Source organism: Xiphophorus hellerii, chromosome 18, assembly GCF_003331165.1.
Source record: "Xiphophorus hellerii strain 12219 chromosome 18, Xiphophorus_hellerii-4.1, whole genome shotgun sequence".
In the NCBI taxonomy this organism is placed as follows: Eukaryota; Metazoa; Chordata; class Actinopteri; order Cyprinodontiformes; family Poeciliidae; genus Xiphophorus; species Xiphophorus hellerii.
The window spans coordinates 4,987,071-5,013,376 of NC_045689.1; the positions used below are offsets into that span (position 1 = coordinate 4,987,071).

At 40.0% G+C, this 26,306-nt stretch overlaps 1 protein-coding gene across 4 annotated transcripts in view; it reads left to right on the forward strand.

Moving 5' to 3' along the window:
* Nucleotides 1-2,627: 2,627 nt before the first annotated feature.
* The window catches only part of actn4 (actinin, alpha 4), a 62,228-nt gene continuing 38,549 nt past the window's right edge, over nucleotides 2,628-26,306 (forward strand). The window contains exon 1 of one of the 4 annotated variants that reach the window (XM_032590952.1): nucleotides 2,628-3,006. In XM_032590952.1, coding sequence (XP_032446843.1) covers nucleotides 2,884-3,006 — 123 coding nt within the window. In that variant the 5' untranslated portion in view covers nucleotides 2,628-2,883. The remainder of the gene's footprint in view (nucleotides 3,007-26,306) is intronic. The other 3 variants (XM_032590951.1, XM_032590950.1, XM_032590948.1) reach the window with 3 other exon arrangements.

A 26,306-nucleotide genomic window follows, 5' to 3' on the forward strand; every position in this document is an offset into this window, starting at 1 on the left:
AGTTTTTATTTTAGCTAGCGCTAATGCTACCTTGTATGTGAAAAGGAAACAGTTGGGATTTGATTTTTGTTGTTATTTTTCATTGGTAGAATCAATAATAATTGTTTAGCAAAAAAAAAAATCTCCAACTTTGAAAACATGACTTTCTCTCCAGCTGTGTTGTATAAAGTTTCAGAAGAGTTTAGCATCTACAGGCGACGTCCCAGGCTAATATTTATAAACGTTGCAGAATTGGCTAGTTTTACTTAAATTTAAATATTCATCAAGCTTTTGTAAAAAAAAAAATACTTTAAATTCATAAAACATGAAAGACTACAAAGTTTACAACTGAATAATTCAAACCCAGACAATTTACATCCTACAAAATAAGATGTACTTTTATTTTGAAATCTACCTACCACGTTTCAGTTTATGTGCCTCTCATGCTCCAAGTGATGATGTGACATGAATCATGCATAACTGACCTAAATTATCTTCCTTCATTACATTTCTGCATTTCTTCATTAAGTACGTATTTTTTACTATTATTTTTTATGTGTGCGTATATTTTTAGTTTGTGACCTTGTTTTTAAATTTCACGCTTTATTGGGTGAGCAACTCACGTTGAAACAGTAGATTTATATTCATGAGCTGGACCGTCCATATTAGATACAGGAGAAAACGGGTCTGTCAAGCTAACAGATAAAACCAACAGAAAATATGTGAAGGTTCCTTCAAAATAAAAGCTTTGGACTTGGACGACTTTCCAAAAAATGTAACACAAACTTTCTAAAGTAAGATTGTTAGTACACAGTAGTGGCGTGCGGTGAGGTTCATAGCTGGTGAGGCACTGACTTAATCATAATCATATTTACAAATATAGACCCCCTGCATGTTATTATTTACATAAGGAAATTTCGCGCATGCGGACAAAGCTGGAGGGCAAAAAGACGATTCTTCTACATGTCATCCATAGCCGCGCTGCCGCCGTAGAATAATTCCGTTAACTCAATCAAACTTGGACATGTAGATATTATGAATTTCGTGCTGTGTAACGTGTTTCGTGTGCTGAGCGATCAGAAACGGCAGAGAACAGATTCGAGGTGAGGCAGGCAGTTCTCTTGCCTCCTGGCAGGCGGCGCTCATGATCCCAGACATTGTGACTCCATAAATGCAGAGTAAGAGACAGTAACAGCGAGCTAGCCATGGAGCTAGCCATACAGTCAAGTGCAGCGATATATTTATAGTTCTCTCCTCTTACCACATCTATCACTTATTAATAATCGCAAAATAAACATTAAGCCTAAAACCATACCATTGCAACAGACTGAATGTTCTGCTCTTTGTGTGGTAAATATTTGTGTGGTTTTTTGTGGCGTTGTTGTCAGTTGCTATGGCAACGAGTCTACGCGTAGCTGCGCTGATATAGAGAGCGAGAAAGACGTGGTTTTGAGTTGTACTTGAACGGTTTTCCCTTTGCTGTGAAGCACATTAAAGGTTTTTTAGCCATTTTATTGGCGACCTACAGACAGGAGGAGCATGCTCTCATCGAGTGGCAGCCAGTGCATTTAGCCAGAGGTTGATCAATCCCAGGTGAGGCTCAGCTCGCTGCTGCCTCACCGGCTGCGCTTCCGAGCATTTGAATGGGAAAATGGGAAAGTTCTGCGATTTTGAAGAAAAAATAATCAGAATTTGTTAAGCTACATGAAAAATAGGTACTTTATAGTGCAAACCACAAGGTGAAGCAATATAAATTACTTAATCATTATACAATATTTTTCCATTCCTCCCCTGTCCGCACGTCACTGGTACACAGTGAGATATGTTAATGAAGTGTTTTGATAATTGGTATTTAAAACCAATGTATTGATCTTATCATTTTAGTGTTGATAAAATATTGCTGACTTTCTATTGATATTATCAGTCTTTTGGATCAATCCGTCCAGATCTAGCATTCTTTTCTACAAATAATCAACTGCACACTATTACATCAGACAAAAAAAAGGTTATTAAAAAAAGAATTTCTTAATTTGCATATTTAAATACAATATTTTTCTAATATTGTATTACAAATGATACAATTATCAATTTAATTTTGGAAAATATTAAAAATTTGTGTAAAATCATTATCATCATCAATACATTTACTAAAGGCACAAGAAGGCCTAAATAAGAAAATGTATCTAAATACGAATAAGTAATATAAGAACAAAATACAAAAATCACAAATATAAGTCACAGATTTAAAAAAAAAAAAAGCCAATTATTCCATATTCTGGACTTAAACCTGTCTGGGCTTTGTGAAATATCCGTTAGTATCAGGATAACGTATTAGTCAAGCTGCTTTGTAATTCACTTTGAATACAATTTCCCTACAAGAAGTGCCCATCTCCATCAACCACATATGCTTCCATTGAGGTCAGGGGCCACATAAAATCCTTCAGAGAGCCACAGATGGCCCCCGAGCCGCAGTCTGAACAGTGTTGCTCTAAACCAGTTCTTTTTCTTTTTCCAAACGACTCTTCTTTGGTGATTTCGGTGGCGGCTGGTTGAGCTTTACTTTGAAGGGCCTAACCGGAAGTACTCCAACCGTAATGGCGGAGTAAGTTGAGGCAGAAGGAGCGGCCGGTTCCTCCGCCTCCTCCCAGCAGCCACACCGTTTCACTGAGAGCTTTTCTTCTCAGCAGCAGCAGCGGGATCTTCTGACTGCACACACCGGAGACTGATTACGTTGAAGAGCCTCTCACGGCTGGACGAACACGGACCGTTTCCTCGGTTATCCCTCCCCACCCTCACCTCTTTGATTTGGGCTTTTTCTCTCCCCCCCATTCGCCGGGTTTTTGTTTTTTATTTTTCGAACCTGTGACAGTTTCTCCGCGGCGCACTGAGGTTTCCTGTGCTGACATGGTAGATTATCACGCCGCCAACAACCAGTCTGCCGGCGGGGCGCAGACCTACATGGAGCAGGAGAACGACTGGGACCGGGACCTGCTGCTGGACCCGGCCTGGGAGAAGCAGCAGCGGAAGGTAAGGCCCAGCTGAAAGAAAATGGACGTGTGGGGGTCAGAGACCGAACACGGGCCTCAGTGAAAGCCTTGTTCTGTGAGATTTAAACCAGCTTTCACTCTTTTAGAAAACCCAATTTCCATCTTCGTTGCTCTTCTTTTTGCGTCTCTCTGAGCGGAAACTGACCCGGATTGTTGGTAGAAACCGAAGCCGAGATTGTGCGGAGCTGTTCGGCCTGATGATGGCACATCAGGCGGGGTTTGTGTGGAGGGCGGCCGGTTCCGCTGGCTCCAGCCTGGATCTGCTGTTCGTCGAGTTTCTGGAGGATCCGACCGATACCAGTTGGTGGAATCAAGCCGAACCCGCCAAATGGACCATTTCACCAGTTCTCATTCTGAATTACTTTAATCTGGTAAAACCAATCTGGACCATTTTAGACCCAAATATGTAAGTTTTATCCTCTTCATGAAACGTAAATCTCAGTTTTTAAACGTTTAATTGGTTTCATACCACTGCTTCAACTCATGGTAGATTTTTTTAATCATAGTTTTGATCCGTAAAACTTTTTATTGCTGAAACTTCAAAAAGTGCTATGCTAGACCCATTTAGATTGTGTACAACAAACATTTTTTTTAAATCTGAGAGACATTCCTTCTAAAGAATGATTCAAACGATTGAGTTAATTATAGACTGGCTACACAGACTCTAAAAAGGCCTTCTACTGAAAGACTGCAGAAAGTAAGCAACAAAAACTGCAAAACAATTATACACTTTTCAAATAAGATTAAAAAAAGAAACATTTGTCTGTCAACCCATAACTCCTTTAGTTTTCACTTGGTCCAAATTATGTAAAAAAAAGTCTCCTTTTGCTGTTCAATTATTATTTATAGTATATTTTTAGCTGCAGATGCATTCTTTGATACAAATAATCAAGTGTTCACTAAAGAAATGCTATGGTTTTGCCAATAAAATGCTTATTTTATTAAAAAGAAATTAAATTATTGGTTTATTTGGATCTTTTAATGCATTTCTAATATTGTGCCAATTCTTTTAGTCAATTATCAAAAATAATCAGTAGAATAATCTGTTGCTAGTAAAATTATTAGATGCAGCCATATTTGAATGTTTGTTGGTAATCTAGACCATTTTGGATCAGTTCCAGTACCAAACCCACAAAACTTAAAGCATTGACTGGACGATTCCAGTAGATTGAATCAGAACAGAATGAAAAGTTTCACAGCTCACAAACTGAGTTTAATGACTTCTTAACGAGCAAATTGTCCTGCAGCCAGCGGGTTGAGCGGTTGTCTGATTTCGAACTGAGGTGGATTTAATCGGCCCACATTCTTCAATAAGGTGTGAAACAGCCCTCCATTGAGGCGCAGACTACCTGTAAAGCTGCTGGGATTTGGTCGCTTCGGTTTGGGGACTTTGGGATCTAAAACTGGGCTGAAATGTTTTTCTTCTGAAGCAGAGCTGCTGTGGCTGCTGGGCGTAAAGTCGTGTTTTCTGACATGGCGACTTCTGGTTTAACTGCTCATTTCATTCCAACGACAGAAGAATGAAGGAACATTGAACCATATCTGAGCTGGTTTCCCCTCCGTGTTCTCATACCATTAAAACTTTTTTTTTTTACTCTACTGTTCAGAAGGGAGTGTTCCCAATGCATTGTTTAAATAGGCTGCATGCCTTTTTGGTGGTGTGACGGCATGCCAAGCATCTTCACGTGCGTTTTTTTTAACTTTAGCTGCCACGCATTCCCGTCCTGTGCTGGACTGGGTGGGCGTTGTTTGTGCACGGACTCATTTAGTCCTCAGAAAGAAAAAACTCACCTTAGAAATGATTAACAGAGCGAGGCTTGCGGTTCAAACCGAGAGAGCAAATTCCTCGCAGGGTTTAACGCTCGGGGAAAAGGAGGGAAAGTCTCAGGGTTCATACAGGTGCTTGAATTTCCATCAGGTGTTTTCAAGGTTTGGAAAGTGCTCGGTGTTCAGACTGCACAGCTTTGTAGTAAAGTGCAATCTAATGTTTTAATAAAGGCTTAAATTTGTAAAATATTTACAGTTGAAACCAGATATTTTCATACGTCAAATATAAAGACACAGATGGGGTTTTTTTTCTTTCTGTCTGAAGTCAAATCAGATTAAACTTTTCTTTTAGGTCGGTTAGAATCACCAAAATTATTTCTATTTGCTAAAAGCCAGAAAACATGAACATGTTAGTTTTTGTCTATTTTTTTTTTTTTTTTAGTTTTTTGTATTTTGCAACTTTCTTTGCATATTGAATTTTAGGATTTAATTTGAGCAGGAAGGTCATTTACCTTAACATAATTTGTTTGGACTGTTTGAATGTGAATAATATTTACTATTCCTAATGGCTCAGTGACTTATTGATGGTCTTCTTGGAAAAGTTTGAAACCTTCTGTCGTGGAAAAAATATTTTTCCATCATACCTCCCCTTGAAAATACTCAAAGTTCTTGAATTTGACTGTGGGAAGGGTGTGTGAATACTGAGAAACAAGGTGAACATGATTGTGGTTTTTCTGTTTCCTGCACAAAAAGGTCAAACTCAAGTTGTCAACTTTCAGGTTTCCCTGAGCAATGTTTCCCAGCAGCCTGGAGCTGCAGAACCGAGCCCAGCCGGGTCCACTTAGCTGCACTTTATTACAGGCGAAGCTCCCCCTCCTGACAAACATGTCATTAAGCCGTTTTTGTTTTTTTTTGTTCCTCTCCCCTGCCATCGCTGCTCGAAGAGCCGCCACAAGCTGAAACATGTCGTATTACGGTGTGATGCCACCGCCGGATTTTCCGCACGCCGGTCCTGATTCTGACGGTTGGGCTCCTAGTGATTCCCATGAAAGAGGCTCGAATTACAGCTCCAGTTGTTTAAAAATGTCCTAATAATTCAGGGCCGCAACTAACCATTATTTTAGTAATCAATTAATCGTTTATTCTGATGATTAATCGGATAGAAAAAGTGGCACATTCTGCAGATTTTTCATTTAAAACATTTTTTTAGAAACTAGAAATGCATAAAAAAGCAAATTAACAAAATAAAAATAATTTTTAAATAAGACAAAAAATTTTGCCTAAAATGCCAACGCAGTATTCCTTAAGTAAACATTTTATTGTTTCTAGCAAACGATGCATCTGCAGTTAAAAAATCCTTCTGACATCAACATGTGAAAAGCTCAGCCTTTTCTGCTGGACCTCACATCAATTAAGTGTTCATCTTTTTGATTAATCGATTTAATAATTGGAAAGCAGAAGATGCTTAGTAGGAGATTAATTTTTAGAACATTTACAAACTTGATTACAGCTCTGTGTTTCATCAGCAAATTGTCTTTTTGTGAGTCTGTGTACTCCAGTTAATGATTAATCGATTACTAAATCAGCTGGTGGTTATTTCAATAATCGATTAATCATGATTGAAACGATTAATCGTTTCTGCCTTACTGTAATTTGATAAACTTTCACTGTGAAGTGGGAGAAAATCATCAGTCTGGAGAATTTTCTCCCTTGTTTCAGTGTTTTCCTTCGTCTGGCCAATCCTGAGTGTTTTAGGCGACTAAATCACGACCAGTCAGTGCAAAATGTCTCAGTAAAGTGTGAACTGTCTGTGTCTCATAGTCTGCTCCATCAGGAGAGAGACACAGAAACCCAGCTGAATGAGGCGCCGATTTCCCAAAGACGATCTTGAATAAAACATTATTTGCATATAGAGCAAGAAAAAAAAAAAGGAATTTGCAGGAAAGTTTCTGAAAATCTGCAGAAAATAATCCAACGGTTACTACGTTATCTCAGAGAATGTCTTTAAATCTGACTCCACCGTCTGTGAATGAATTAAAAAGTGACAGATTATGATCCGCAGTGAGAGAAGAGATAAGCTAACAATGTTCTGACCTCTGTTTGCGCTTTGTAAACATTTGTTACCAACGCTGGGAGATAGAAATGTTTCTAAATGTTGGCTTGTACTTTCGGATGACCTTGAGTCGTTTCTGGTCCAGTGCTACCGGGTCCATCATCTACACTTCCTGCTGCAAAACACTCTGGATTCTATTAAAAATGAGGCTCTTTGTGCATGCAAACCTGAACACACTGCAAAAATACAAAATATCACAAAATATTTTTGGTCTAATTACTTGTGCAAATATCTTAGTTTTGTCTCATTTCAAATTTACTCACTTGCAAGTAACTTTTCAGCAACATATTGGAGTTTGTTTTGGTAAATAATTCCTTAATATTAATGAAGCGTTGGTTCCAACACCAGTGCTTCATATTTCATGGAGCTCCAGAGTTTTGGAGCTCCAGAATCCCAAACTTCAGGTTCTCCAGCCGTAACTGGGAGCTCTGGGAAGGCGAGCGGCTCCATCCTGTTAGCTGAAGCAGCTTCCTGCCTCCCCCTCCTCTCCTCTGCGCCGCGCTCCACGCTCTCATTTTTGATGCATTGTTTACGAGGTGGGCAGCAAGACACAATGTTTGTTTGTTCTTTTTGCCGCCCACTGTGGCAAGCTTTCCCCGTTTGGCTCGGGACGAGCGGCGCTTCCAAACGGACCCGGCCGTTCCTCACAGCGCCGCCCGCTGCAGCAGGCGCATGCGGCCCGGTGAGGTCGCCTCCATGCGAATTAATAGTGAGCGATGATGCAACAGATTGGGCGTGGCAGAAAGAGGAGACAGCTTTTAAAGTGTGAGCTGCACACCTTTGCTGTGTAATCCTGAAGGCGAAGCAGCGATGCATGGATCATCTTTAACTGCATGGATCAACGGAAGCGACTGCATGTTCGCACACCTCCAGATCTACTTCCTGTGCATTAAGCAACAGGCTGTGAACATAAGGTCCAACTTCTTCTCTGCTCAAATGTTAGAGGAAGTAAAACTGTTAAATTCACGTTTCAACTTTTTTCCTGCTTTATTTCAGTCAACATATTTAAATTGCAAAGACTGTTACTGCAAAAGCACCAAATTTTACCAAGTATTTTGGTTGAGTTTCTGCTGCAAATACAGTTTTATACCTAAAATAAGGTAAAACTAAAAAAAACCTTTTCATCAAGATGTCGCAGCTTGATTTAAGTCCGTTACTCTTAAATAGTTTTAAAGTGCTGGTTTCACTGGCAGATTAACTCACTAATAAGACATTTTTTCCATGAGTAAAATAGTCTGCCAGTATAGCAAGAACTTTTTCATCAACATTAAGGAATTATTGACTGAAACAAGCTCCTCTGTCTTGCTGGAAAGTTATTATAAGTTAATTTTCATATTTTAAGTGTATTAAAATATTTTCACAGGAAACTGGACAAAACCACTTGGTGAGATTTTGTTTTTGTAATGTAACCAAGTTATTTTCTCTACACCTGTTTATCTTTTGCAGCTTAGTTGCTAAATCTTTTAGAAAATGATAAAAATGGAGTCGGCAGAATTGGAGGTGATTTTCTGAATATTCAGCAACAGTATGACGGTTATGCTCAGCTGTAGAAGAGAAATTTGGTTAAGTTTTTTAGTTTGTGCTCAAACAAAATGTCAGATGAGTTTCTGAGTGTTTGTTACTGGGATGAAAAATTCCAGTAAGTTTCTCCTGCTTCTCGTTTACAAGCAGCTTTTCAGTAAAACATTGTTTTCCTTGTTCCTGTGGGGTGTTTGCGAAGGCTCCCTGCAGAAACATCTGCCCTGCTGGAGGCGCCGGCGGCCCCAGCTGATTCCAGGTCAGCTGTGGGAAAGCCCTCCGGACCGATCCGGGTTCTGCTGGCCTGAACAACGCCCCGGTCCGGGCCGACGGAGGCAGGAATGTCGCTCTGCTCCCCCTGCTTTTGTGTCTCTGTTCTGCCCCTGGCTTCGCTCAGAGGAAACATTCCTTTGGTGGGCTGCAGGGCCGGAGGCGGCGGGGGGGTCCGGGCTGAAACTGGGGGTGGGGTGGCCTGGTTCTGTACGGCAGCAGGAGCGCAGCTAGCAGAGCTCAGATTGGGTCTGGGTCCCATAAAAGCTGCAATACTCAGAGCTCTGTTTGCAGAGCATCAGCTGCCGATCTGATCGTACACTCAGGATTAGCGAGCGGCATTTCCTACAGACCAAGAATTTCCTGCTGGTCGGCAGCCAGCGGCCTGCTGATGGCGTTAGCTTCCACTCCGGTTTTATTTCTTTGCTTTGTTTATTCAACGCACAGTCAGTTTCTGGGTGCGTAAACTATGTCGAACTCGTTCTGGTCGACGCGTCCTGCTTGAATCCTGGGGAAGAGTTTGGGCTTTTTTGGAAAGCAGCGACACAAACGGATGTTTGGTTGGGCGTGTCAGCAGAGGAGGCGGCTTGATTGGGTTTAAAGTGAAACCAGGTGTGCAGCTTTTTTATTTTAATGCAGAGAAATAAACTGAGGTGCTTGTACCAAGGGCTGAAACAATTAATCATGATGAAACGATTAATCAACCGATTTAGTGACTGATGAATCATTAACTGGAATATAGACTCACAAAAGAAAATTTGCTAAAAGAACAACATATTCAGAGCAGTAATAAAACCAAAACTTTACAAAAATATAAACATTTTGCCTTTAAGATGCAATAAAATCTTGTAGATATGTTTTACTTAGAACTCCTCAAGTTGCAGCTTTAGCTTCATCTGGTTCAATTTCTGTAAATAAAATAAAACCTGCTATGAAATACTGTTTTCTATCGATTATTTATCAGTTAATCCAAAACAGTCAACAGATCAGACCTACAATGCAGTGATATCGTCAAGAACAGAATCAAATTCCATAGAAACAGAGTTGTTTGCATTTTTATTTTTGTGCTAATATTGTACAGAAAGGCTTAAGAGTCCAAGTGAAACATCTGCAGAATCCACCAATTTAAAAAATTTGATTGACTAATCGACAGAGTAGTTGATACACTTATTTATTAATCGTCAGTCGATGGATTAATCATTTGCCAAAATAGACAATAGATGTTTTGATTGTCAGAATATTTGATGGATTAATTGCCATGATAGTCTGTACTTATTGATTAATCGCCAGAATAGTAGTTTAATCAGTTACTCAACTAATCATTGGTTGTATCTAATGAAATGCTTCTGATCCACATCCTGTTTTTGTGCTGCAGTCTGTGGTAAATAAATCCTTTTTTACTAGATTACCAACAGATGTTTCACACTAACGGCTGTTCCTGCTGCAGCAGCACTGTGATTTCTAGCCTCAGTATTTTACAGCGTAGTGATGCATCTCGTCTGTGGAGATGGCTCAGCATCTCTCGTCCGTCTCCATGGCTGCAGAAAGCGCTCGGCGTTTCTATCTGCAGCCTCTATTCTGAGCCTCTCAGCTCTGCAGGGCTCTTTATTTTTGGAATCGGCTGTTCGTAGCTCCGCTGTCGTCCTGCAGCTGACTGAGAGCAGCAGAGCTCAGCACCAAACCTCTGCTTGGTGTCTCACCTCAGAGCTTATACATAGACCTTCCCACACTCCTAACACGTTGCTCAGCACCCTGTGAGGGCGGTTTGTAAGGTGCCGCTTCGACATGAGAGGATGTATTTATGCACCGTTTGTGTAATTTGGGTTTTGGCGCAGAATTGCAGAACTAAATGTCCAAAAAAACCTCATTGTTGAAATCAGCAGGCGAGAAGTTGAGGGGGAAGCGTCGCTGCAAAACAAACTCCAGCATTGTGTTTAACTTCTTCCTCAGTTTTAACAACATCTATTTATATTTAAGTCACCAAAATGCTTTGTAAACTTCACTTTTCCAGAAACGAGAAGCAGTTTGTTGTCTGCAAGCGCTCAGTGAAATATTTTGAATGCAGCTTTTGTTTTCATGCATATCTGCTCGTTTAAACGAGAAGTTAAAAACAGACGCAGCGGTGTGAAAAACTGATCCACGACTACATGCATTAGTATTTTCATGACATTTTAAGCTGCAAACATCGACTGAAAGTGTGAGACGGATTCGGTTTTAGCATGAGGTCGGTCTGTTCAGCGCGATCACGCTGCATGTTTTTAAAAAAGCCTTTTATTGACACTTGACGCTGGCAGGTGCAGCTTTATGGAGCAGAAACGAAGCGAGCGGATCGTTCAGTCGGGTCTGAGCTGCAGAGTTCAGTCCAGAGAGACAAAGCAAATGAAGATCAGGGCGCTGATTATATGAGGCTTTAATGAATTTATGTTGCTGCAACGACTTCACTTTCCACTTCTGCAGTTAATCTTTTTATTCTCAGCTAACGGGCGACTTCAAGGTGGAGAATTACATGATTGCACATTTAGCAGTTTCACTGTAGGAATTCACTGCAAAAACACAAAATCTTACCAAGTATTTTAATCTAGATTTTAGTGCAAATTTATTACACTTGAAAGAATACAAAAACTAACCTGGAAGTAACTTTTCAGCAACATGCAACAGCATGTTTTAAGTAAATAATTCCCTAATATAGATTTTAAAAAAGTATGAGTTCTTCTCTAACATGTTTTGTTATAAGTGAAATAATCTGCTGGTGGAACTAGAACTTTTCCATTAATATACTATAATATCCTCCAGCCCCGTTTGATCCGCTTTAATCCGACTCCAGTCCGTTTGCCTAGTCAAAGTCCAGTTCATTTGAGGAGCGAATGCTAAGCTAACTCCTTTCACCTACAAACCTCGGTCTGGTTTCAGTGGTTTCAGTGAACTCTGGTTTGGTTTGAATGTGAACGCCAAGCGGACTGGAGACCGCTCCAAAAGCAGGAAGTGCACTACATTGCAGGGCATTCTGGGTAAATACAACCAAAACAAACGCGTTAGCTTAGCGCTAACGGGAGAAATGGTGACTTGACTAAAGCCAAAGACTAAAGAGAAATCCTTCAATTACTAAAATCTGATACCTCCATTTTGTTTCCATTTTGTGAAGAAGGAAGTTGGTCTCAGTGTCTTCAGAGGTTTTTGTGTCGTTTCCTTCAGTGGTTCTTGGTGCAGTGCCCCCACAGGCCAGGAGGGGAACAGGTTGCTCAAAGGGTTTGGTTTGTTTGATTCAGAGCAGAGAGAAAGAGAACCACAGCAGCTGGAGATGGAGCAAGTATTTCAAATTTTGTCCCAAATCAGACCAAACCTACTATCAGGAGGAAAAACGACGCAAGACGAGAGTCTTTTTGTCTCAGTCGTGTTACGGTTGGTGAAATGTTTGATCATGAAGAAAAACCAGCTGATTGTTGATGTTCAGTCCAGCCAGTCTGACTCCATTATGCGAGTTGTAGTGGTGATGTTTAGTTGTAATGATCTGTGTCATTACTCCGTCTTAAGCAGTAATTATCCCGACAGTAACGAGATGAAGCGCCTGAACAGCACCAAACCGGACTGGCCTGTTCTCTGTCCGTCTTCTTCTCTTCCTCCTGTCGCCTCTCTTCCAGCGGTTACCTTCGTCACTCAGCGCTCGCCAAACATCGCGCCGCTGGAATGCCAGCGGCGCGAAGCAAAATGAGTTCATCTGAGGTGTGATGTTTAACGACCAACCCAGAATAACCTGCTTGAAACGGAGATAATTTCTCCTTATTTCTGTGTTTTTACTCAAAGTACAGCAGAAATGATTTGAGGTAGTTTGATACTGTGTTTCTGGAGTAACGTTCCTGTTCTGCAGCTCAGACTGAGTCGGATGGTTTCCTGCTCGTACTGCCACACCTAGACGGGTTCTTCAGGGCGTGTTGGTGAAACGGCCTTTAAAGCCTCTAATGCTGTGGAGCTGCGGTTCAGCTGACCAAACCTTTGAGCTGTAATGTTACACCAGAATCAAACCGACAACTTGTTATTGTCAGGGTTTCTGTCTTCTCTCTGCTGAGAAACAGGAGGTTTCCAGCACTTTTTGGTCAGGTTTAGTCTAAATTCAGCAACTTTTCTGACATGGATTTCAAAATGTTTATCATTTGGAGTCTAAAAAAGTGATACAGATTATGATCTACGACAAATATAAATACATTTAGTCGTCATCAAGAGGCCATTTGACTCTGTATTATTATTTAAACCAGATATTTTTTCATTCATTCATCATCTGTACCATTTTTATCCTTGCAGACAGGTGCCCCGACTTTGGGTGAAAATTTATCATTTAGCCAGCGCTCAAATGATTAATTGTGAATAATCGATTATTGAGATAATCGTCAACTAATTTAGTAACTGATTAATCATTAACTTGACTTGAATACCGACTCAAAAATAGGACCATTGCTGAAAGAACAACATAGACAGAGTTGTAATTAAGCCAAACTGTACAAAAAAACAGCTTCACCAGTTTAAATTCTGTAAAAAAAAAGAAAAAGTATTGCGCAACTTTTTCATCCGATTATTAATCGGTTAATCACTTTCTATCACTAGATCAGCACTGTGTTAAGTCAAACAAAGAGCTGAGCTTTGTTGTCGATGGAAGCATTTTTAACTGCAGATGCATCCTTAGTTGCAAATAAGGTGTTGACTAATGAATTACTGCATTTTATTCAATAAATGTATTTTTGTTGCTTAATAAAAGGAATTTGTTTCTTTACGTTTTTAATGTATTTCTTACACAAAAAGACTGAAAAGATCTGCAGAATGTGACATTTCATTTATCCAGTTAATCGTTAAGTGATCGATTTAATTGATTACTTGTTGTGTGTTTTGAGCTGAACCCATCTGGGGAATCACCTGACCAGCTGATTGGAGCGCCGGTTCTGGAGCAAATGGACCTGATTCAGGCTCCGTCTCTGATTTCTCCTCCTGAATCATTTAGCAGGTTGGAAACAGGGCGAAGATGCACAAACGTCTATCGTTTACATTTATCGTTTTATGAAGCGTGGATGAACGCTGCTGCCGTCTTCATCTGCGCCGACACCAGAGCTGGATCGTCCTGCAGGATTTGAGTCCTGACCGAGGCCCGTTCTCTTCTGAACCGCCCCGCTGGGCGTCGGTGGAGCTCGTGTTGGTTTCAGGCCACAGAGGAGCGGCGTTAAATATTTAGCGGCCGTTCCCAGCCGTCAGGTTCCTCAGAGCTCATCAGATTGTCCCTCGATTCGCTCTGTTAAAGAAACGGGAAGCGGGCTCTCTGGTTCTGCCTTCGGTTGTTTTCAGGAATCATCTGGTGGGACGGGTCGGTTTCTGTCTGCTCTGCTTCCTCTGGGGGAACACTCAGACGTTCAGCTCTTCGTTTCTGTTTCACAGAGGAATAAAACCCTCAGGCTCCTGCAGAAATCCATAAACATGCAGTGAAACCCCTTAAACGAAGCAGCAGCTCAACATTTCCAAACATTCATGAACATTATTGTTCTGGATAAACAAAGGGAGACAGTGTTATCATGATGCAGCCTTTAAATGTCGGTTTGTTTACATTATGCATGCAGGCAGACAAAGCTTTACCCCCATGCATGATAATATCTCCCTGCAGGTTAGGATGAGGGTTATTATGGAGAAGTGAGTAGATTAAACATTAATTTCACATCTTTGCAAGAAAACTATAATTTTTCATGATTATAAAGGCATAAATGAGCAAATTTAAGATTAAATTTGTAAGAGAAGAAAATCTTAGAAGTTTGCTGAGATTATAGAGACAGATGTTTGTGATTAAAAATAAAAAAATGCCAGAAGTCCTCCAAGATTAGGAGAGTCACATCTGGATCAGGTTCTGGTTCTTTTCTGGATCAAAACAACTCGGGTCCAGACTAGAGAAATATCTTGGTTTTGATATTGATTAAAGTCTTTTAACCGTAGTTTAAAAAAAACAACAAAACAATTAATTGCCAATTTACAACTTTTGAGAATCGGGGTGAATAAAGGGCTACCAGCGGGTGGCTCGGTCGTGTCTGCGTCCTGGGAGCCGTGGCAGAAAGGGGAAGGAAGGCTCTGAAGTTTCTGAGGTTTTTCAGCTCCTCTCCTGCCTTTAAATAAAGCCGCCGCAGCAGCAGCAAACGGTGGGGCGAGTCCTCCAAGGCGGGCCTGAAACGCCGACGGATCACTTTGTGTGTCACTCCGGGTGTTACTGGACCAGATGGGGAAACCTCACTGGCTGCTGAATCAAAGAGCAGAGAGTTCCTGCTGCTTTATTAATACAAACACAGATGTTTTTTTATGTTTTAGTATCTGTAGAAGAGCCAAAAACAGAGCTTAGTAATCAATTGTTCTGACGATTAATCAAATACAAAATGGCACATTCGGCAGATTTTTCTTTAGACAACTTAAACCTTCTATTATACAATATTAAAATATGCAAATAAACAACTCTATTCTTTTTTTAAATCAGGAAATTAACATGTTTAATGCTTGAAATGCAATTACATATTGTTTATTGGAAATAATCATTTTATATAAAAAATCTTTATACTTAACGAATAATCAAATTCAAAGATACTTTGATTTCAAAGGGAAATTAAATGTTGTAACTCATATTAATTCAGTCATCAAACAGTTATTTTGGGTAGTGATGGCTGTTGGCAGGAAACTGCTCTTGTAGCAGTCTGTATGCATTGAATCTGAAGAAGCCTCTGACTGAAGACACTGTTTTCCCCATAGTCTCATGAAGAGGATGGTCAGGGTTGTCCATAATTTTATAGATTTTATGAAGGATCCTCCCTTGCACCGTCATCCCCAGAGGTCCCACAGTCGTCCCCAGAACAGAACATTAGTTAACGATTATTCGAACAATCAATTAATCATGATTAATCGATTCAGTCCTAGCTAAAAGCTGCTATTGTTGAGCAGTTTTGGAGATTTTCAATGGTGGTTAAAGGTGCTTAAAGCCGAATGTATATGCAGAACTTTAATGCCCGGTTGGTTTTGTATTTTAAATGTCAACATGGGAACAAAAGGCATGAAGCGGAAAAGTGCAGCTATTGTTTGCTGGATAAACTGTCACAAAGCTGCAGCTTTTCCTGCAGCTGCACTGATCTCCATGTGGGTCAGGGTAGTCCTGTGCCCTCACGATCCCGTCTGATCCAATCAAAGCGAGCCTGCAGGGATTACCCGGCTGCTGTTAGCAGAGAAGGCTCCTCTGACTCACCGCGCTGTAGTAAACGCACGGCGACACTCACGACCCTGCGCTGGCTTCACTTTATCAACGCCTTCAAAAATTATTTTGTTTTTCTTCGCTGCTTTCACAAACCACACTGAGCAGAATGAAAACTCAGCTCAACAGTCCGATTTGTTCAACCTACAGATGCATTTTAAGCCTCCTAAAAATAAGACGCCGTGGTCTTGCGTTGCTTAGCAACAACCCCCGAAGCCGCACTGCCGTTCAACTGTGGCGACTGTGTGGCCGAAGTCTGAGTGAGGATTTCCTCAGTGAAACTCCCGGATGATGAGAAACAGTCACAGGAGTCGGAGAGTCGCAGAGCCGAAGCAGCCGGTGTCGCGTTATCCCACTGTCACGGCCCGGTTCGGTTCTGAGAAACGGTACTGGAGAGCAGGAAGCAGCCGAGGTGTGAGGCTGCAAGAGGAAGTTGCACTCTGTTTTTATTCATCACAAGCAGCAACTTGGCTCCAAAAGCTGCAAAATGAATCAAATTAGTTCAAAGGTCAAACCACATCCCACTGCAAAAACGCAGATTACCAAGAATGTTGGTCTAGTTTCTAATGCAAACATCTCAGCACACAGGAGATAAGAAAAAAACTTATAGTAACTTTGTAGGAGCTTGTTTTAAGTCGGTAATTTAATATTGATTAAAAGAGGATTGTTTCTTGTAACAAGTCATTTTTTTAATATTATATTGGAAATAATTGCTGAAAAGTTACTTGTAAGTTAGTTTTGTCTTATTTCAAATATACAAAGACATTTATACCAGAAACTAGACCAAAACTACTTGGTAAGATTTTGTGTAACTTTTAGAAAATGTAATTTCTAAGGATACAGTTTTAAGTGTTAGCCGTTTTCTGAAGGCATCTTTATGTAAAGTTGCTGCTTTGTCGACCATTCTCAGTCTGGTTCAGCATATTACCAACATGTATCATTTAAAGAAAAACTAACAGAAGAACTCTGGTTCCTCCGTTGAGTTTTGTGCCTTTTTTTTTAAAGCTGATTGATTGAAAGTCAGAGCTTTTTCTTTTGTTTTGTTTTTAGGGCTGGATCCATCAAATAACACATAAATCCAGATTGCAGTGGTGGTTTTATTGATATCAGGCTTATTTTAAAGAGATAATATGGACTCTCCCACAGCTGCAGCCATTGGGGCTTCTGAGGGGAAATGTGGGTTTTTACCAGTTCAGTCTGTGATTATCTGGAATACGAGGTTCCCTGAGTTACATTAACGTTTTTGGCTCGTGGTTGGACGGATCTGCTCCCAAACTGCCCAGGAATAAAACACGATCTGATTGGTCACACGTATAGTAAACATGATCAATGACAGTTCATAGGAAGGCTACAGATGTGATGTTGGTCATGCAAAGGATGAGTTTAGTAATTGATTAATCAATTACTCTGACGATTAATTGGGTATTCCGATGATTTATTGGATAAAAAAACTTGCACATCCTGCAGATTCCAGTAGAACTTTTACAGATTTTAATCTTAGATGCAAAATGTATGTATTTTGTACAGTTTTGGGTTAATTACACCTCTGACTGTGTTCTTTCAGCAAAAAGTATTCTTTAAGTCTGCATACTTCAAATTAGCGATTAATCAATTACTAAATTAGTTGACCGTTATTCCAGTAATCGATTAATCACGATTAATCTGACTAATCGATATAGAATTTGAAACAGGTGAAGCTAAAACTGTCACTTGAGGAGTTCTGGGTTGAATATATTTACAGGAAAAGTTTTTTTGTTTTTTTACTTTAAATTCAAAATGTAGAAATCTGTACAGTTTTGGCTTGATTTCTGCCCTGAGCTTGGCACGCTTTGATTATGTATACTCCAGTTAACGATTAATCAACTTACATTAGCTGACGATTATTTCAACAACAATTAATCGTTTTGGCCCCACATGCAGTAATGTAAAAAAAATGAACCTAGAGTCATGCAGCTGTTTTAATTTAAACTGCGCCGGCTTCACTCCGTTAGCCGTCCTGCCTGCTGTTGAGTGATGGCTGCTTTGCATGCTGATTTGCCTTTGAATCCGTTTCACTCACTCTGCTGGCTGAAGTCTGTGAATCATAAAACCATAAAGGCCCGGCTGTGCTGTGGAATGTGTGACCAAGCTGAACTTTGGTAGCGGGGGGGTGGATGTTACTGCATGGGTCATCAACAAGCGGAAACTCAGAGGAGCAAACATGCTGTTCCTCGTTCTGGAGGCCTCGCAGAAGCCCGACTATAACCTTATTTCTGCAACTTGGAATGCAATCGCAGCTTTATCCATCTGTGAACATCTTCAATTTGCATAAATATTCAGTTTTTACTGTTTTAATTACAGTTAAAGTGAAGGAGAGATTTTATACGCAGCTACTGCCAAAAAGTCAACATTCATCGTCTGACTTTTAGCGCTGCTGAAGGAGAAGAAGCAGCAGCTGATGCAACAACCACAGAGTCACAAAAATGTTGAGGTTGCCATGTTCATTCCTGCTTTCCTTTCTGGGGAGCAGGAAGGAGGGGGAGCTAAAAGCGTCACTCTGTGTTGTTTTTTCATCAGACAGAAATGAAGAAAGCCTGAATTCAAGCTAACAGCCGGTGTTGGGGTTAGAGATGCTTCAGCTTCAAATCCTGAAATATATTTGAACTAAACTCCATGTTTTTTTTTTTTGGTGTTTGTGCTCCATGATTTGAGATTTTACAGAAAACAGAGTGAAAGTTAGTCAAGTTTATTACATTAAGCATTTCAGCAGGAAAGGTGCTTCACATGAGGGAAATGTAAAAACAACAAACATAAACCTAAAAAATATTGGAAAGCAATTAATAACAGGACATTTTTTTATTTTAGTCTAATATCGGCTCTAAACCAGTGGATTTTTAGCCTTTTGTAAGGAACTGTGTTTCAGCAGTTTTGCAGTTTCTGGATGTTTATTCCAGATTAGAGGAGCATGTAATCTGAACCTGTGGTTTCCTGGTTTTAGTGAAAACGCAAGCAGCAGCGTTCTGCGTCTGATTAATATTTTAATTGGTGTGACTAAAGATGAACACATGGATGAGTTTCTTTAGATCTTTCTGGGACATTAGTCCTCTAACCCTGGAAATGTTGATCAGCTGATAGAAGGCCGACTTTGTAACCGTCTTTATGTGGCTCTGAAGATTCAGGTCAGAGTTCAACCTGATCTCTAGTTTCCAGCTGTAATACCTGAAGCTGTTTGGTAACTTCTAATCTGAGCTAGTGGTAATATATATATGTATATATATATTAAATGGGAGGAGTCCCAGGATTGAGCCTTGGGGTACCCCACATCATATTAATCAGCTCTGATAAAAAGTTACTGTCTGATATTTGGACTTTGTTTGAGATCCTCGCTTACATTTTTCCATTGCTTAACACCAGAAATATACAGAAACTTTAATATTTTAAATTTATATTCCCCTCTTACATTGTGTCCTTCCTCGCGGTTCTTAAATAATAAATATTTTCTGGTAATTGTCTCTTATACATAACAATCGCTGTCTGGTAAGAAACAATATAATTTTGACTGTTTTAAAACGTGGATCAGCGTGTATAATCATTCTTTTTTGCAGAATAAGTGACTGTGTTGAAAGTTTTATGATTATCTCTGAACAGTAATCTAAATATGGCAGAAGAAGTGAACAATAATTCTTCAGATACCAGAGAATAATGAGGAGTTTTTCCTCCTAACTTGTGGTGGATGTGGGTCAGGTGGGCAGTGGGTCATTTCCCTGGACGCTCCTCCTGCGTGTCAGCGGGGGGCGCACCTTGCCGGCCTCTTACATCACTGTTGTCGCGGCGACAGCCACTTAAATCTGCTGCCTTATAAGGTAAAAGCGCGGCAGGCGGGTGGAACGGGGGAGGGGCAGGAAGAGGCTGTTAATGTGACAATGCTTCTGCTGCCGGGCAACCGGGCCGGCCTGCAACTCCCGTCCAACTGCATTTTCTCCAACACACACAAAGATCCGACTGTTTCCTTTTACTTTCCCTCCTCTTTGATTAAACCAGATGAATAATCAGATGTTTGGGATTTTTCTTTCCTTCTTGTCTTTGGAAATACTTTGGCCCTTTGTTTGCTACCTTTGTTTCTCTTTGAGGTGTGTGCACATGCTTGTTGTCACCACAGTCTGGGAATAAGCAACCCTGCCCAGTGTGAATATTTCAGTTCGAATGCTTCTCATACCGAACATGCAGAAATAACCAAGCAGGTTTTAGTTTTTTAGTTTTATGCTTTACTTTCTTTTTCCTTTTTTCCTCTCTGTACGCTGGAACGTTTTGACATGGTCCTGGCCTTACTGGTTTATATTGTTTGACCAACTGGACAAAAATAGATGCATTTCTACCTAAGGGTTCATTCACACCGGCTCTGTTTGGTTCACATTAAACCAACACCAGTTTGTTTGAGTTTAAATCCAGTTCAGTTGGTGAGGTATGAAGGTGAAATTGAACTCCTCTGCCTGAAAACCTGGGTCTGGACTGGACCAGTGAATTCTTTCAGTTTGAATGCATATGTGTAAGCGAAGCGGACCAGAGACCACTCCAAAAGCAGAAAGTGGACTACAACACAGGGCATTCTGGGAAAAAACAACTAAAACTATTGCGCTAGTCTAGCGCTAGCAGAAGAAATGACTCCTGGTTTTTTACCAAAGACAAAAAAGAAATCCTACATCCACTAAAATCTAACTCAACTCCATGTTGAGTCAGAACTCAACTCAACATGGAGTTGAGTCAGAACAACTAACAACTGTTGGTTGCTAGAGTAGCATTAGCTTGCTAATGTTGGCTAATTTACTGAAAATTTTCTTTATCTCTTCAAAGTACTTTTTCTTCCTTTGTCTTGAAAATTTGTATGACTCTAGATGTTTCTGACATTAAAAGTCAGCATTGGGTTGCTAATGTTATCTTTAGCTTTGTTGGCTAGTTCAGGGAGTAGCGCATCATTTTCTATTTTTACAGGAAAATGGAAAATAAGTTAGTTGAAGTTTTGAACGCCATTGCAAATGTGAGCTATGTGCTTAATGAGTCAGCCATTTCTACACTGGAAACAAGTTTAAGGCTACAAAACTCTAGTTCAGCAAACACAACTCATGAGTCATCAGTTTGAAGGAAAACTTGTATCCTTTACATATCTGCGGCGTTTTCTCTGAGATTAAATTGTGCAAGTTTACAAACGGAGGTTAATTTATTTCTCAGTTCTGCTCTCAGCACAATTACTTCAGCTCTTTTACCAACAACTTCCTCTTTCTGGTTTCAGATGATTGTTAACAGTCACTCATGAAAGAAAACCGACGTTTTAAACTTTTTAAAAACGGAAGCAGCGCAGTTTGGCTGAACCAGTATTGCAATATGCCCATTTTTAGAGTTTGAGCCTCTAACTGTTGTGTGTGTTTGTCAGTAAATGAGTGTTTTCATTGTATCATTATGAGTTGCTGATTTCAGTTCTGAGTAAAAGCACATCAGCTCCCTTTAATCTCTGCCTTTCAGACGCCGCCCAGATTAACGTTATTCAATCAATCAACTTTATTTGAACAGCACATTTCAGCAGTAAGGCATTTCAAAGTGTTTTACCTCACAAAAACACAAAAGTACAAAGTCATAGAAGACGCAGTTAATAAATGAAGCATTTATTCATTTGTGTTATTGTCATTCTTGTACAGCACTTTGGTGCAGTTTTATGCCTGTTTTTAAAGTGCTATATAAATAAATTTGACATTGACATTACATTTTGCCAAGTGCCATTGATGCACATCAAAACATTAATTGTTTTAGTTATTATGGTTCAAAAGCAACTCTAATCAGCTGCGTTTAGATTTAAATTCACTCCGTGTTTCAGTTGTTTTGCTGTTTTCTGGAAGTTTATTATGGATTTATGGTGCATAGAAGTTGAATGCTGCTTCTTCATGTTTGGTTCCAGAACCAGAAGACCTGAGAGGCCTGGAAGGTTGATCCATCAGCAGATCTTTAAGCCATTCAGTGACTTATAAACTACCAGCAGTAGTTTAAAGTCTCTTCTCTCAGTGGAAGGACTTTAGAACTGGGCTGTTGTGCTTTGTCTACCTGGTTTTAGTCAGAACACCAGCGGCAGCGTTCTGGACCAGATTGATTCTTTTAGACAGAGCTGTAAAGACACTGCTGCAGTAATCAATGCGACTAAAGATAAACGCATGGAGGAGTTTCTCTACATCTTGCTGAGACATTATAAATGTTCTTCAGGTGATAGAAGGCCGACTTTGTAACCGTCTTTAGGTTCAGCCTATATTCTTTAGATTCCAGCTGTAATAATTGAAGCTGTTCTGACTCTGGATCATTCCTCTGAAGGTCCAGAACCGACGTCGCAATAAACGGCTCGTCGTCACTCTCGGTCCGAGGCGGTTTGGATTAAACAGGTGGTTTTAATGCTGTGGACGATCAGCGCGGAGCGACGTAAACAGGCCAAATGACTTTCGCATGTCAGTAAATCAGGTTTCCAGAATTTCTCAGCTCTTTGGCAGCGGCAGACATCTGGCAGTCAGAACATCGCCTGATGAAAAACATGTGCTGTCACCAAATACATTTTCGTCATCATTCAGATTCTTTTTCTTCTGTCACTGACCCAGTGGCAGTTCTTACATGAGTCACTTCCAGCTTCAAACCTTTTTTTGTCGTCTTTCACAATAAAAACTTCAAGTGATCTGTATAAGTCTGTTGCTCTGTGATCCTGTGCTCCGCTAACGTGGTAAATTACCTACTTTTGTTGCACCAGTCCATCTTAATCAGCAAGATAATTGTAGTTTAAGTCACTGCCGCGCTCCTGTGCAACCTGATCTTTATGTGTTTGGCATCTAGATAATAGTCTGCTTTCTAGCAAAGAGAGGCTGGTGGCTGGTTCTGTTTTCTGCTGCCTAATCTGATGAACAGAACCAGAGAACCGACTCGTAGCTCTGGAAAGATTCAGCCAGCGGTTTTTCTAACAGCTGACTCCTGCTGCTGCCAACTGCTATTAGCTCCTGCCAAACTCCTGATTTGGATGATGCAGAGGCATGCTCACATGGAGGAACGTGTGTGTGCTGTAATAACGGTGACCTCAGCTCATTCAGTGATTAAACCGTTCTCGTTTCGTAATGGGAGGTCAAGCCGGCGAAGGAAAGGGAACACCGCTTTGGCTACTGGAGACGGCCAGAAAACAGCTGGAAACGAACAGAGTTAGTAACTGGAAGGGTCGGCTTGTACGTCAGGGAAAGGCAAAGGTCAACTCAGGAGAGACATTCAGTAAACAGTCACTGTGTACCAAACTATCTCCTTTTAACTGAACGTCAACCTGAACTAAGTGGAGATATCTGCTATAAGCGCACGTACTGAAAAAACACAAAATATTACCAAGTATTTTTGGTCTAGTTTCTAATACTTTTGAAATAAAACAAAACTAACTTACAAGCAAGACATAGGAGCTTGTTTTAAGTCAAAAACTCCTTAATATTGACGAATAAATACTAGTTCCATTGGCAGATTATTTCACTTGTAACATGGGAAAATATCATTATTAGCTAATTTATCTGCCAATGGAACAAGAACTTTTTCATCACTATTAAGGAATTACTGACTTAAGAAAAGCTATGTTTTCCTGAAAAGTTACTTGTTAGTTTTCTCAATTCAAGTGAATTTAAAAAATTGCATTAGAAACTAGACCAAAAATACTTGGAAAGCTATTTTTCAGTGCATATGAGGTGTGAAAACAGTGGAAGGAAATTTACATGAACTTAACCTCAGCCCTGAGCCTTCTGTTTCTTTAAAAAGTCTTTCTCTGGGTGCAGTCTAATGGCAGAAACCAGGTGTTAGTCACTCCCTTTCTTGGTCTCTAGGCGATGTTCTGGGATTATCATTGTAACAAAATGTTCATCACACTCCCGGCTGTACTACAAGTTTATGATGACTAAGTGGAACTTGGTGATGTTACCGTTTCAACTTTGCTAAAGATGCTTTGAATTCCTGTTGGCGACTTTGACTGATTCTGACTTTTCCTTTTAGAAATATAAGAATATGTGAAAACATTCAGAATATTTTTCTAGCCTTTCAGTGATAGACAATCATTTAGGAATAGAAACATCCGTCCATGTGAGAGCAATCGCTTTAAAACTGGGCTATAAAAACAAAGACAAAATAGTTTTTAAGTCTTTAGCATCTTCCTCAGTCTTCATTTTAAACACCTCACTGAACATGACTTACTTACAGCAGCTAAGATTGATGTTGAAATCATCCAGTTCTGGTGTTATCATTATGATGCTATCATTAGCATAATAACAGCTAGCTTAATGTGTGAGTAAGTGCTGAGATTTGGTGTAAAAAACAACAAAACAGTTTGTTTCCAGAAGTGTTGCTTAGCAAATGTTTGCTAACAGAAGGAATAAAGCTTTCAAAAGATTGTAACTACTGACTTAAAAAAATTGCTTTTTAAAAAGTGTTTTTAATGGTAAAGATGCAAAATAAAAAATGGTTACCTTGGTAACAAAACTGGTGGCAGCTAGCTAGCTAAACTGGTAGCAGATTAGCAAGCATTTGTTGGTGAAAATATTTTAGCTAGCAATTGAAATTAATACTGTGAATTAAGAAATGCCATTTTAAAAAACATAACCTATGTAATCATTATATTATCTGAATTTGGTTGGATAAATTGTTGGGAATCCTGCGAATTAGTGTTTTATCATTTATAACTGAGTCTGGATAAGGCTACAAAGTGAAACTGTGTGCTAATAGTCTAAAGTAGTTTAAAAACTACTATAAAATACCACAGCTCACAATTGAAATAGTTACCAGGTAGTTTTAATGCATGACAGTAAAAACTAATAGTATGAATGGAATTGAAACAAATTTAGTTTTAGAGAAACAAAAATACGGTTAAATACGGTTGTTAGCATTGGTGACATTTCCAGCTAGCAGTGTGGATTGATTGGTGCTTATAATGGTAACTATCGGAATAGTTACAAATATGGACTTACTGTGAAAACATGTGAAGGAAAACTGAGCCAGCTGCGTCTACAGATGGCTAAATTGGAATGTAGTTCATGGTTTATATGATTACTCGCTGCTTTCTTAACTTTGTGCTAAACTGATTTAAGTATTGAATTGAACACATTAAAACATAATTATTAGCCTGACAGGCATTTAGTGTGTGTCGAGTTAAACTTTTGATTTAGTAGCTTTTTAAAGAGATGGCTCTGTAATCTGTAATTACATCATTATGTTGAAGTAATCCGTAACAATGTTCAGTCACTGTTTTTAGTTTTAAGCAAGTCTGGCCCTATTTTTAGTTCCTTTTCCTGAGCGACTTCTACATACATATACACGGCTCAGAAATGCAGAAATGTTTTCCTTTCTCCCCTCGCCTGTAAGGCCGCCGGCTCCCTCCTGAATGCAGCCTGTTCACCTCTCATCTGGAGTTTGCATTTCTTCCTGACCTCACTTGGCTCTCTGCACGAGTCAGATTGCTCCTTTGACTTGCAGCAGCGCAGCACCCTTTCATGAACTTCCCCTGCCCTTTCGTTATTGGGCTCAGTCAGATGTGTCATGATTGGACAGGCTGTAAACGTTCAGTTTTACCAGCTTTCCCTGCGTTAATGTTTGACGTCTTGTACAGTGGGATTCATCCGCCACATTCCTGGGGAATTAACATGGACATCCTCCACCCCCACTGCTTCCTGTGCCTCTGAAACACAGGAAGTGGAATACTTAGCAGTCGATTGGCTGAGGAGGGAAAAAGTGATGGCTTGATACGAAACGCCAACATTGAGCTCAATATGTTGACTGAGAGTTTGAACAGCTTTTTAAAACGGATTACATCTGCTGCACCAGACCTTTAACTAGACCTGCTGAGGAGATGAGCAGGAAACTGAATTGATCATTTTACAACCTACTGCTTGGACAAAGATTTTTAAACTTTGTCTTCCAAATAGGACTGGAGAATATGGTTGAAAAACTTATCACAATATACACTTTCCATATCAGTCTATTGATAATTATTAAGTTTTTTAGTTTAAATACCTAATATAATTACCAACTTGGTGGCGTGACCTGTCCCCTTTTACCCAGTTTTCACTCCATTCTTTAGTTTTTTATTTGTAAGCAGTTATGAGGCAAACTGGGGAAACGTGAAACTGCTTCTGCACAAGTTACTAAGCAGGCTGTTGCTAGGTAACCGAAGTCTGGGGAGAACTTGGAACTGCCTGCTGCCCAGCAGGTTGTTGCTAGGCAACCGAATAGTGAGTGAGATGGTTGATTCCACCAGCCTAGCTTATCTCTGTGAGAGAGCGGCTAAAGTCTTTCCTCTGCCTACGTCTCCCAGAATGCTGTGCGGCTCAGTGAATATCAGATGCAT